This window comes from Pseudophryne corroboree, chromosome 7 (assembly GCF_028390025.1).
Source record: "Pseudophryne corroboree isolate aPseCor3 chromosome 7, aPseCor3.hap2, whole genome shotgun sequence".
In the NCBI taxonomy this organism is placed as follows: domain Eukaryota; kingdom Metazoa; phylum Chordata; class Amphibia; order Anura; family Myobatrachidae; genus Pseudophryne; species Pseudophryne corroboree.
In genome coordinates this window covers 387,566,404-387,580,224 of record NC_086450.1, presented here as the reverse complement: position 1 = coordinate 387,580,224, position 13,821 = coordinate 387,566,404, and the positions used below count along the sequence as shown (strand labels likewise).

The window sequence follows — 13,821 nt, the reverse complement described above, 5'->3', positions numbered from 1 at the left end:
GGCAGGTGTCAGACGTCAATTCCGGCCCCGGACAGGCTGAAGTGATCGCATCGGGTGAGTAAGTTCTGGGCAACTCAGAAACTGCACAAAGTTTTTTTGTACTGCTCAGCTGCACATGCAATCGCACACTTGCAAAGCGGAAATACACTCCCCGGTGGGCGGCGACTATGCGAACGCAGGACTGCAAAAACCAGCTAGCGAGCGATCAAGTCTGAATGACCCCCCCCAAGACAGTAGTCCATTAATATTGCTCATTCTTCACAACTTTTTTCACCTTTGTAGATCAGACTTTATGGCCTTACCAAGTGAGAAATTACTTTTCATTGTACAATTCAGTATCAATCAGCTATTGGAAAGAAACTGTTCCCAATTTTGGTTAAATCTAATTAAAGTTAATTCACAGAGACCTCAATGAGAACTGTTTATTGGAAAGGTACAAAACCAGTCACAGCAGTATTATATACAGCAATAAATTACTTTGTGGCTGTCAGATAAGGAGAAATTGGTGCACACATACAGTACACAGGATTACGGTCTTGACATACAAACATAAATCCACAATTAACTTGGATATATCCCAATAATTTATTTTTTTTATATTTATATATGTATAAAAAAGCAGCACAGGAAAAAAATAAATATTGAAATTAGCCTACTGAAAAACCACAGAGAAATCAGGAGGCGATGAACTCTACAAATGATCTCTATTCTTATCGACATAAAAGCAATATGAACTTCCTTGTGGTGGGTATTTACCCAAGATACAAAATATAAACAAGAGGAAATAAATCACATTTTTAAAGAGCATTAAAAAAAACAAAACAGAAAAAGGTATTGGTATGGCCGGGAAATCATGTTTACATCCAAATGTGTTACACAATTTCACCGCTTGAGAACATTTTATATATTATCAAATATATAGGGTGAGGGGTAGCAATTATGGAGGTGCTGTCACTCTTACAGACATGTGCAATATAACACTGTAGATGCTCTTCCACCGTACAATCACTTTTTCACTTGAAATACCATAGTTTCGAAAATTTGTTATGGGGAAAGAACAGAGAGAAAAGCCATGGTGAAGGGTGATTTTTGAGTTAGGTTCTAAACACCTAATTCTCGTCATGAGTCGTGAGGAATTTTATTTATCACAAACACCCAGCACCAGACGGGTGAAATACATAAGGAGTGGCTGTCTAATAATAGAGACAATAGGTCATATTAATAGGTCTCCAAATTATAATCCACCCCACCTAAAAAAACAAAAACATTAAAATTAAAATAAAAACACAGCAGCATCTTAGAATTTACCGAAAATGCACCAACAACTACTACACTGATACAGCAATTGGGTATGTTGGTTTAAATATCTACTATAAGATTAAGGCGAATGCAACATTTAATAGATCTGAAATATTAGCAGACTCCATGATATTTTAGACATTACGGGATGTTCTGTGGCTTTTCCTACATGGAAATATAACATTTTCTTTTGGCAATCAGTCATTTTCACTTGAAATACACAAATCTAGAAAAACAGACTAGAAGGAAACACCACAGGTATACACCGGCAGAATATTGATGTATGAAGATCATCATTTGTGGAAAGTATACAATTTGTCAACCCATACAGGCCATATATGATATGATTTTACATGGAGATATTCTCACGTGACAACATCTGAAGGCATCTTTGTAGATACATATATAATAAATACCTGGAACCCCTAAATTATCATCAATTAGGAAGAAAATGCAGCATTTTACCCCAAGACAATGTGACACAACGACATACAAACAAGCATAGACAATTCAACTTGAAATCATTCAGAACCCGGATCAGAGGAAGAAAATTGCATTGGGCCACAGACTTCAATGTACGCATTAGCAATGTGGACGGACAACGTTCTGCACTGGCACAGAAAGAGCTGTAGATTAGACATGGGAATATGGACGTACAAGGAGATGACAATCATCCACTGTTTATACAGTTATTATTTATCAAGGATTCATGGAGCTGGGACAACGGGCATCTGCTTTTCTCTAAGCCACCTTAACAGTCAACGTCTATTTAGATATCCAGTCCCAATAGCTCAAACTCATTAAGCCGGTCAATTAAGTAGTACATGTAAATTAAGGCAACCTTGGATGTCGGTTAATACTGCATGTGCAATTGGTACTTTAAAGTGGGTCTCCACCTTCAGATGAGTATTAGCATGTAAACCCTCGTGCACTTTCTATGATGCTTAATCTTTCTTGCACATTTCAACCATGCTTTGATATCATGAAGTGGAGTAGTTTATGAGACATGGTCACAGATGTGCAAACACAGCTGGTGTCCGGATAGAATGGTTTCCCATTCAAAGACCATTGCAAAATGTTGTCTTAATCACAACAAAAATTAAATCAAATACAATGATGTGGGTGAAAAAAAGGAAGGAGCCAGAAAAATGAAGCAACTTAAAACAGTTACAGGAGGGCACATACAATTCAATAAATACCATCATTTTTCTTTAGGTTTCCAGTCTATTTTAAGATGGTCGGGTATCCGCAATAGCAGTCAGCTAGACTGATTTGCTTTTCCTCTTCTAGCGACCAGCCAGTAATTAATAAAGAGAGAGGGAATGACGTTCTAGGCGCCCAAATGTTTGCATCACGTTAAATGCCAATGAACTGTAGTCCCACTGACGTAATCATTAACGCTGCACAACCAGCCCAAGCTAACAATTGGGGAGAACCCTCAAATATGTTGCAACTGGCAATAATTTATGAAATGCATTAACACTTTTTAAAGAGGCATGTTTTTATAAACACAATTAGGAGGAGACAGAAAAAAAAATGTTTCAGATCAAACAGCTATATGCACATGGGTATGATACTATGAAAGAAGTGTTAAACAAGGACTTTATGGCATTCAACAGATAAGTCCGAGCACATTTCTTGGACAAAACATTGATGAAAAGGAGTGTGGTGGGGACATGGAAAAAAAAAAACTAAATTCAGTGACACACAACACAATAATCATTAAGTCTTTAAAATAGCATAACAAACATTAACTATTAGATGACAGAGTTGTACAGCAAGAAAGAATAGATGAACATTAACCCTTTGCACACCGCAACATCCCAGGTTCAGTCTTCAATGGCAGGCTGTTGCAGTATGCAAGAGGTTACGATACACTTTTTCCAAACAATTTATGATTTTGACGTCCATTATGGCTGGCTTATAGAGATCAAGGGGGATAATTTTCTGTCCTCTTACCCTGAAAAATATCTTCACAGTAACCCATATTATTTGCATTGTTTTCCAATATAGAACTGCATAATTAAACGTCAAAAGAAACAATTCGATTTTTTTCCCCCACCATAAAAAACAAAAAACAAAACCTCTGTACGATAAAACTTTTTTTTTTTTAAATCTCTTTAAATATTTCCATATGTTCCTTATGGACATCCAATATGGATTACCTACCATTACCATGGTATCATCAGCATAATGACGCCCAGGTCCCTGTTCTCCCTTTTATTTTGTAACACTTTCCATCACCACCCCACCCCAGTAGGGAAGGAGGAAAGGAGTCACTGTTTCGGGCTCGACATTTCATAGCCAAAATCATTTGGCACACGTCAAATAAATAGTATTTGAAAAAAAAAAAAAAAAAACAGAAAAAAACACCTAAATAAACACACAATAGTGTATTATAATATAGAATCAATATATGAATTTCTTAAAATTGGTTTGAAGACCTTGTGTGGCCACTTCCCCTAAAGACTAGGGTGGACTGGTATGGCTCCATGACACAAGCTCCTGAAAGTGTAGGACTTATCAGAAACAGACCAATGTTTTCCCCCCGCTAAATGACAAGCACAATATTTGCCGTCTTTTCAAGCCTCACATTCTGTTTCTGGAACTAAAGAGCCTTGTCATATTATCCAGGGAATTTGACAAAAACTACATGTAATGGATACAACTCAAGACACCTTCATAAACAAACTCTGCTCCATAGAGCTGAAACAACCCCACTTTTTCATTGGAATATGTTGAATGATATGTATTGTGGAGTAGAAAATACTGAAACACTGTTGCATGTTTCAGAGAAGCAGAGCAGAATGTTACACATAGAAGAGGCTGTAACCATGTACAGACGCTAAAGACAACATTTTATGGATTAGGAGCAGAAAGCTCACAAATGTTAATACTTTAGCCCAACAACTTTAAAAAAGGGACACTCATGTAATCCATGCTACTAGATACCTGTTTGCAACATAAGAAAAGATACAGACCATTTATATTGAGCAAATGTTATATAAAAATAAATAAATATTGAAATTGTTAAATTGAAAATGTTATTCCTACAAAAGCCCCATCACCTATGGTGATTCAATTCTCTGTGATGACCACGAAATGCCTCTGGAACGATTGGGTGAGTAACCTCGCTAATTCTCCCTCACATAGAGGAAAATGTGCTACTGTATAATATACGGTGAAGTGCACAGATGAGCATCATTGAGAACTGAATCACCAACCTATACTTCTAAAAGGTTTATCTTAACAAGATATTCAATTACAGGATATCCATTTCTTACAATAGATATGTCACAAGGATTGAGGCTATTGGACAGCAAAAAACGATGACAAAATGCACCCCTGGGGAGTACTGAATATCGGAACAATGTATTTATCAGACTACTGTGCACAAACATAACTCTTATTAACGTTACATTATTTAAAGCACATTCTTAAATCACCTGCTTTATTAAGCCCTCTTTGGTCACAGACAGTTCGCTCTTTCCCACCTGTCGTTATAACAGACAAACGCTCAGGAATTCTGCAAACCATCTGAGGCGGCGAGTGAGACGGCATCGCTCCAGCCCCTTCAACAAACTAACACCGTGAGCCAATGTCACCATGTCAAGGTAGAACGCACAAATGTGCAGCAAGAAAAACCACCACACAATTTAAACCAATTCTTTCAATGTTTTTGCCTGCCGTCTCAGTGTGCCTCATGATAGGCACATCCGTTCAAACGCCAATTGTAACAAATGCCACTAATCAAGAGAAGAAACAATCTAATTTTATGTAGGCTCTGGATTAATAATGTTTTAACTGCTACATTGTATTCAACAAGTCATTTTATTAGTTGCATCCTTTAATAAACCCCTTTAAAGATTATACATTTTAAATCTCTCTAGTCTGAAACCCTTAACGCTCGTTTATTTCTTTTTTTTTTAAAGAGCTATACTTTATGAAAACACATTTCCCTTTGAGGAGGTTAACCTTTACAACATACTTTTCCAATTTCATGCCTGCCGTTGCAGCAATCCATGGTCCAAGCCAAAGTATACAAAAAAACAATAAAATAGTTCTACCACCTCCGAGTGCCAACGAAAAACAATAATAATGCTTTCATGAAATCCTCGTTGAGACAATGGGCCAGAATACCTTCAAGACGTTTGCTTTACTCAGTCTATGAAACCACATTTTACCTATAACTTTCTTCATTACATTCAGCATTGGATATTCATTTCTAACCAACTCTTAGCTTATAAAAAGTATAAAACAAAACTACAAAACCACCTACAGCACAATACATATTTCTTTCCATAGTAAAAACATCTGCTCATCATAAAGACACACTTGCTGGAACCATCAAAGAGTCTGTCTTTGCATTCAGCTGTTACCCCAAATTACAATTCTCTATCTGGCATTATAATACCTCAAAACTAGGTATAAAGTTCAATCATTTTAACCTGCTGTGTAATAAACCCAACACTGATGAGGGGTCAGTGTCAAAAAAGGAAATCATTTAAAACCACATGGGAAGTTCCAGCATTTACAATATAAGTTGCAGAATTTGAAACCTTTTGGGGTTTTTTAACTGAACAGTGAAATTAGATTGTGATCTGCCCAGATTTGATGTAATTGATTGTAGAATGGAGCAACAGATTAGCACAGGTGCACTAGAATTTACCTGTATATAAGTAGGAATTTAAATTAAGCATTCAAGACATCCGTTCAGAGAATAAGAAATAAGAATGGTACTATTGAAAACCGCATAATGAACTTAATTACTTAAAGAAAGCCTGAGTTTCAATAAAAAAGCCATTTGTGAACACTTTAAAAACCAAAAAATGACACCAACAGGATGACAAAAAAGAAAAAAGAAAAGAAAAAGTTTTTTTTGCTTGGGTAAATCATCACTTAACAAAAACATCAAAGGGGCAGCGTGTACTCCCCATACTGATGAGACCACGTGTCCACATGTAAACTAACACTTCTCTTTTTTGCCCCTGTAAATTTTACAGGTTAATAGTTTATTTTTTGCATTTTAAAAATATAAATAAATAAATTAACTAACAAGTGTGTTAAACCTCCGTAACTTTCTTAAACTTATGTTTATGAAGGGTCCGAGAAGATCCGTAAATCTAACATGAGGCCAGATTGATAATTACATTAAACCAATTAACCTCTTCCAAAAGCAATGAGACAAATTCCCTGGTAAAAATACAAGGCCATAGTGCTCTGATCTTGTGTTGCCTCTATGCATCATGTTGGGGTTGGGCAATGGAATAAAAGGCAATGCCTAACATTTGGATAGGCAAGAAAGGAACCGAGAAACAATGAATCTCATCATGTCCCTTTTAGAAAAGGCTGATAGTTCTCGCCTTTCTTAGATACTACTAGGATGCCGCAGAGAATGGTATGGATGCAGATATGTCAGCAGACTTCACAATAGTGATGACACTGGTGGTGGCAACCTTGGTCGGAGTGATGGGGCCCCTGGCGACCGTGCGGGCAAAGGTCTGGAGGGCTTCGTATTTGGAACGTAGAGCATCTAACTCAAGCTTCATGCTGGAGTTCTCCCGCGCAAGCTTATCCACTTCTTGTTGCAATTCCACTCGCTGCCTCTCCAGCTCTTCTTTCTGGGTGACGCGTTTTACTCGGCAGCTGGCAGCGTAGCCACGGTTTTTGAGTGTACGTCTACGCTGCTTTAAGCGGATGATATCCTCTTTAGAGAGACCTCGGAGGTGCTGGTTTAGCTCCCGCACAGACATGGACACGAGTTCATCGTCACTTAACACTGGGGCGTTCTCTCCCACCTCCTTCTTTACCTGTACAGGGTAAGCCACAGATTAGTACAAATGGCTGGCAATCGAATGATCATTATCCTATACATAGAAGTATTTTAAAGTGCTACAACAAGAGAGTATGATCTAAATCTGTGTTTCTAATTGTTTAGTATATAACATTTACAAAGCAGACGGAAAAAAATAAATAAAAAAAAATGAAATTAATCAAAAAGAAATTGCCACAATGAGATTACTGTAATACAATGCAAAACAAAAACGTTGTGAAAAGTTCAGGAGTGTATTATATGCAAAAGTATCATTTCTTTAAAAAAAAAAAAAAAAGCAAGACAAAATAATATTAACAGGCCAAAAAAATGCTCAGATTTTGAAAGACAACAAAAATTGATTGTGCAGAAAAAAAAAATAGAAAGTATGGAGACGTAATGACTCGGGGCACATTCACACCTATTTCATACATTAATAAATGCATAAGAAGAAAATATGTCAACAATGCTATTCCCACAATAGTTCTCTAATCATGGAACAGGATTAAAAAATGACTAATTCCTCATGCGTTACCGGACTGTACCAGCGCTATACAATAAGTCAACAAAAAAACAAAACAAAAACTGCACGCTAGCTTTCATGCATTTTACAAATAGTCCCAGCGCGTGTGTGAGCAAGCCCTTCATTTCCATTGTGAGACTTTTTTTAAATAAATAACAAGAGATATATATGTATGAAAAGGTTCAAGTATGAAAGATATGCAGACTAAACTTACATTACAGCACCTACAGTTATCTAAGCCCTATGCGACTGTCTGCCTATATTCTCAGTCATATGTATCTATGTGATCGCCCCGACCCCAGATATCCGAGAGCAGCGGTCATCATTCTGATAGAATATACACACCTAACTCCATGCTTTGTGCAGATGTGTCTGAAAATGGCGTGCACAATCCATACACACAACTGAGAACAGGTCACAACTCTGGCCGCAGCCCACGGGTCGCTTTTCATGTGTGAACGCCCTGTTGCTATCCAGTAATGCACATTTAGAGGTTGAGATGTGACTGAGATGCATATGATTCAGAATGGCTCCTAGCTACTCCAAGTTACGTATGCCCGCTGGTACACAACAAAGTTGTGAGATGCAGCTGTATTCGGACTTCTGTGCGACAGACAAAAGGTGCTGTAGACACAAAACACCCCGCCCCCCCAATTATAGAGTTGCCAGTAAATCATTTGGATCAGTGCTTGGATCTTGTGCCTAGATAAAGTCTGTGCCATTATTTGTCACAGGGGTATATTCAACTGATGTTGGATCCTTTCCGACATCTGAGTATTCAATGAGCGGCCAAATCAGACAGGATTTGGCCGTTCACGACAATGCCAACCCGACTTTTTTTAAAGTCAGATTGACATCGTCGGAAACGGGGCTAAAACCGGTCGGATTTGGCTGCCGCTTCCGACAAAACACGTGGATCCGCGGCTATTCCGCCGATCATTGTGTTTTACGACTTGCTGTAAAAGCTGAGGGAGCACTGAATAGGTCGGAACCCCTTCCGACCTAAAAAAAAAGTTGTAAACTGACGTCTTTCCGACAAGACGACCGTTTCAGACAAGAATTGAATACACCCCACAGTGTAAATGTTGTGCTTTTCGGATGAGGCTCACTCACATTGAAGTTTAATTGTAAACGCTGCAAATTTCACTTCCAGCACTGACTATGCAATGGACCATAATGGCTCCCTACGAATAAATATCAAGGCAGGTTTTATTTAGATTATATGATTGATTCAAAGGTCAAGATGGGCCAACACTAACATAAAAATCAGATGGGGGGATGTTTTTTCTTTGATTTTTTTCTAATGAAGTTACATCTATATCAGAACACACTTTGTAATAAAAAAAAAAAGAAGGAATACTGTATGTGCCAGAAATGAGTTTCTTACCTTTAATGCCTTGTTTGGTTTGAGATTAGTCGTCATAACCTGTAAACAATCACCAGGACAGAATGGTGCAGAAAAAGCAACTAAAAAACACAAGCAGGACAAAACAAAAAAACAGGTCTAGTTAAAGATAATTTTTTGTGTGTGTGTGTTTCGTAATAAAAAAGAAAAGAAAAGAAAAGAAAAGAAAAAAACCTAAATACTAAATATATATTGGATATTACACACACACATAACATCAATGTGTACTAGATTGGGTCTTCATCTTGCCAATGTCACAGTAATTGAAATCGACTTACCATGGAGATAAACAATTAAGATTGGATAACACGCAATGAGAGGAGTTTAGGAGAATGGCAGTCAACTTAAAAGCTGAATACAGCACAGAGAGGTGTGGAGATCCAGCAAACCTGTCCAGTAAGCGTATTAGGAACTGAAAACCTGCAGCTGCTTGAAACAGATGCCAAATCAGAAAGCGCACAGTTGCAGAACTGCAGGTCGGGAACCACCCACCCCTACAATCACACAAACAGCACCGGAACCGGATTCATGCCTTCTCGCAATATGACAAATGTCACACTGCTTATTACAAACCCGGCATTTAAATCATTGATGAAAAGAAAATGCAGAGCAGAGACGCTACAGATTTCCCAAGGATGGTTGCTATGGAAACCATCAAAAACCAGCCAACTTGGAGACTGTAACCATGGAGACAAAAGAAGGGGAAAGAAGGAGAAAAAAAAAAAAAAGGTCCAAGTGTGCGGATGACTTGAGGGCAAGCCCAACAAAGAAGCAAAAGGGAAGGAGCGAACCATGTCACTGATAACAGAGGAGGGTGTGTAGGGAAGCAAAACACTCAAAAGAAGAATACAATCTCAGATGGTCACAAACATACCATAACAAACAGCAAAACAAAAACTGATTGGTACAGTATACAGTGGCAGCTTTGCTGAGTAAGGTGCCGATCCTTCATATTATTCTTAACTTCCTTTATTGCTTTAATTCAAATGGCTTCCTTTTTGTGCTACTGTCTGAACCTGATAATCCCAAGGATTAGACTGGCACAGAATTCTAAGTGTTTACATTACTGCTGTAGGAATCAGAAATTCATAAAACGAAACCCTGGACTTGAAAAGATAAAGAAAGTCATTACTAACGACACGCGACGCTCACAGCTGGCTAACCGCTGACATCTCATAATGAAAGGAAAAGTGCCACAAGCATGATCACAACAAAACGGGACTCGCTTTAATTAGCAGCGAGATTACAGTGTCATCTTCTGTCACTGAAGGACAGTCTATTTCATTGATCGCTCAAGATATTTGCTGTGACATCATTCCAATTAGAGAAAATGCCGAAACAATCTAATCATTACTTACTCATCAAAACAAACAACGTTTTATCAATTTCAAGGAGAAATCTAAATGTTATCCTTCTGGTATATAGGAATGTGTTAGAATTCCATAAGCCACAATCAGCTACCTGTGGACACACTCCTCTAGATGTAGGGAAACTGCTATTGCCACTGAGAAGCAGCGATGGATGGTTACAGTAGAGAAGCTCATGAAACCTGCATGTGAAAAATGTGATCACTATTTCCTGCCACTTGTTACACCTGCAGTGTCTTTTCACCCTTGCTACATTTATGCAGCGCGTGTGCTTTGGTAATATGTATCTTTGTATACAAGCATCTATGTAACCATTATAGAAAAAAAAAAGAAAAAGAAAAAAAAAAGTGAAGATTTCCCTGCTGTGAAAATGCTACCATCATAAAGTCACTACAGGGTCTAGATATCATGAAGATTGGTTAGCAGTTGGAGGAACTCACCTGCAATAAGAGAAAGGCTCATACAATTCTGATTTTCTAATTAAATTGTCTGTTAATTAGTTTTCCCAATGTAATGTAAAAAAAACAAGACACACACACACACACACACACACACACACACACACACACACACACACACACACACATATATGCTACAAAACAGTGTTAAGGCCTGCGGGAATTTGCCAATTCAGCTTTCCTTCCTCCCTAAGAGATCAAACATGTAAATTCCAATCATGTCCCCAATTCAGCAATGCTAGAGTTTGAGACCTCACCTGGTATGGAGACTGTGCCCTGGCGCGGTGCGCAAAGTGTAAATAAGCTGGAGGAGGCCCCGTTCCCTGTAAAGACATTGCATGAGTGCATCCACTGGCTTACACAGAAGGAAGCCACACAGAGGGAGGCCCTGCAGTCACTGTGTGACATAGCAATGCTCTGACTCATCGCCTGTTTACAGGCTCTGTAGAGCTCACATTCCCACAGACCAGACCAACACTCCCCTCTCTCCCACGTGCTTGTGGCTGCACACTATAGTAATACACAAGGAAGTTCCTCTGCCTACGCATTTAAACCTCTCTTTACAGGAAGACTTATTGCATACTGTAGAACACAGAAATGACAATGTGCAGGGCCTCAGAAAGGAAAATAAACCATCAGACCAGTTAAATCCTCAGCCGTACCACCACTGGTGTGTTGGGGGATTTTCATATAAGAGGTAATGCATTCCATTCGCTTTGGGGAAGTTTACAGAGTGTTGCAGAAACACAGTGAAGCACACAGAAATATTGCAAGTCATGCTTCTTACCGATTACATGTGCTTGGAAGAAATGGACATAAGCTATTTTCTGTCATATTAAAAGGGGCACTAACTTGAAATGGGGAGGCACTTGATCTTCCGGCTGTCGGGATCCCGACGCTCTGCATAAAGGCGTCGGGATCCCGACAACTATTCTCCCTCTTGGGGTGTCCATGATTTCCCTTGAGGGAGAATAAATAGCATGGCGCGCGTAGCGCCCCACTGTGCCCGCAAGGGCTCTTTTGCGCTCACCCCACTGCTGTCATTCCGGCGGTCAGGATTCCGGCGCCAGGATACCGAGCACCGGTGATTGGTAGTACACCCCTTCAAAATGTAACAACAAAGAATAAAAATTAGCGCTAGGAAACTGGATATTAAATTTATCACAATTTTAATAAAATGATTACAAAATGATACTGTTGCAACAGATAATTAAAACACAATATGTGTGGTTGTATTCGGGCATATCATAGCACTGCAAAAAATGAAAAGTTCCATAAACTTTATATGATGAAAATTTTTTTGCCGGTACTCAAATGAAACAGTTCATCCCCAAGAGTGCTGCCACAGTCCAGGAACAATTGTAAGCGAATGGAAAAAGTACCAACTGCTGTTGGAAGTGACCTTACGTGGCTTGGTTCAAGATGCTACTTGGTCCAATTAGTTGCTCAGGTCCAATGGTGCAGATATCCAATTCGCAGATGAAAAGGGTTCCTATATCAGACTTCAAGTCTGATATAGGAACCCTTTTCATCTGCGAATTGGATATCTGCACCATTGGACCTGAGCAACTAATTGGGCCAAGTAGCATCTTGAACCAAGCCACGTAAGGTCACTTCCAACAGCAGTTGGTACTTTTTCCATTCGCTTACAATTGTTCCTGGACTGTGGCAGCACTCTTGGGGATAAACTGTTTCATTTGAGTACCGGCAAAAATTTTTGCATCATATAAAGTTTATGGAACTTTTTATTTTTTGCAGTGCTATGATATGCCCGAATACAACCACACATATTGTGTTTTAATTATCTGTTGCAACAGTATCATTTTTTAATCATTTTATTAAAATTGTGATAAAATAAGAATTTACTTACCGATAATTCTATTTCTCGGAGTCCGTAGTGGATGCTGGGGTTCCTGAAAGGACCATGGGGAATAGCGGCTCCGCAGGAGACAGGGCACAAAAAGTAAAGCTTTAGGATCAGGTGGTGTGCACTGGCTCCTCCCCCTATGACCCTCCTCCAAGCCTCAGTTAGGATACTGTGCCCGGACGAGCGTACACAATAAGGAAGGATTTATGAATCCCGGGTAAGACTCATACCAGCCACACCAATCACACTGTACAACCTGTGATCTGAACCCAGTTAACAGTATGATAACAGCGGAGCCTCTGAAAAGATGGCTCACAACAAATAATAACCCGATTTTTGTAACTATGTACAAGTAATGCAGATAATCCGCACTTGGGATGGGCGCCCAGCATCCACTACGGACTCCGAGAAATAGAATTATCGGTAAGTAAATTCTTATTTTCTCTATCGTCCTAGTGGATGCTGGGGTTCCTGATAGGACCATGGGGATTATACCAAAGCTCCCAAACGGGCGGGAGAGTGCGGATGACTCTGCAGCACCGAATGAGAGAACTCCAGGTCCTCCTTAGCCAGGGTATCAAATTTGTAGGATTTTACAAACGTGTTTGCCCCTGACTAAATAGCCGCTCGGCAAAGTTGTAAAGCCGAGACCCCTCGGGCAGCCGCCCAAGATGAGCCCACCTTCCTTGTGGAATGGGCATTTACATATTTTGGCTGTGGCAGGCCTGCCACAGAATGTGCAAGCTGAATTGTATTACACATCCAACTTGCAAAAGTCTGCTTAGAAGCAAGAGCACCCAGTTTGTTGGGTGCATACAGGATAACAGCAAGTCAGTTTTCCTGACTCCAGCCGTCCTGGAACCTATATTTTCAGGGCCCTGACCACATCTAGCAACTTGGAGTCCTCCAAGTCCCTAGTAGGCGCAAGACACCACAATAAGCTGGTTCAGGTGAAACACTGACACCACCTTAGGGAGAGAACTGGGGACGAGTCCGCAGCTCTGCCCTGTCCGAATGGACAAACAGATATGGGCTTTTTTGAGAAAAAAACCACCAATTTGACACTCGCCTGGTCCAGGCCAGGTCCAAG

General features: G+C 39.5%; 1 protein-coding gene across 4 annotated transcripts in view; it reads right to left on the bottom strand.

Annotated features, from left to right (window-relative positions):
- Positions 1 to 408: 408 nt before the first annotated feature.
- The window catches only part of MAFK (MAF bZIP transcription factor K), a 72,528-nt gene continuing 59,115 nt past the window's right edge, over positions 409 to 13,821 (bottom strand). The window contains exons 1-3 of one of the 4 annotated variants that reach the window (XM_063934595.1): positions 11,122 to 11,255; positions 9,022 to 9,101; positions 409 to 7,109 (exon numbers count right to left, since the gene is read on the bottom strand). In XM_063934595.1, the coding sequence (XP_063790665.1) occupies positions 6,678 to 7,109; positions 9,022 to 9,101; positions 11,122 to 11,212 (603 nt within the window). In that variant the 5' untranslated portion in view covers positions 11,213 to 11,255 and the 3' untranslated portion in view covers positions 409 to 6,677. Of the gene's footprint in view, positions 7,110 to 9,021; positions 9,102 to 9,317; positions 9,465 to 11,121; positions 11,256 to 13,821 lie in introns of those variants that run through there. The other 3 variants (XM_063934597.1, XM_063934594.1, XM_063934596.1) reach the window with 3 other exon arrangements.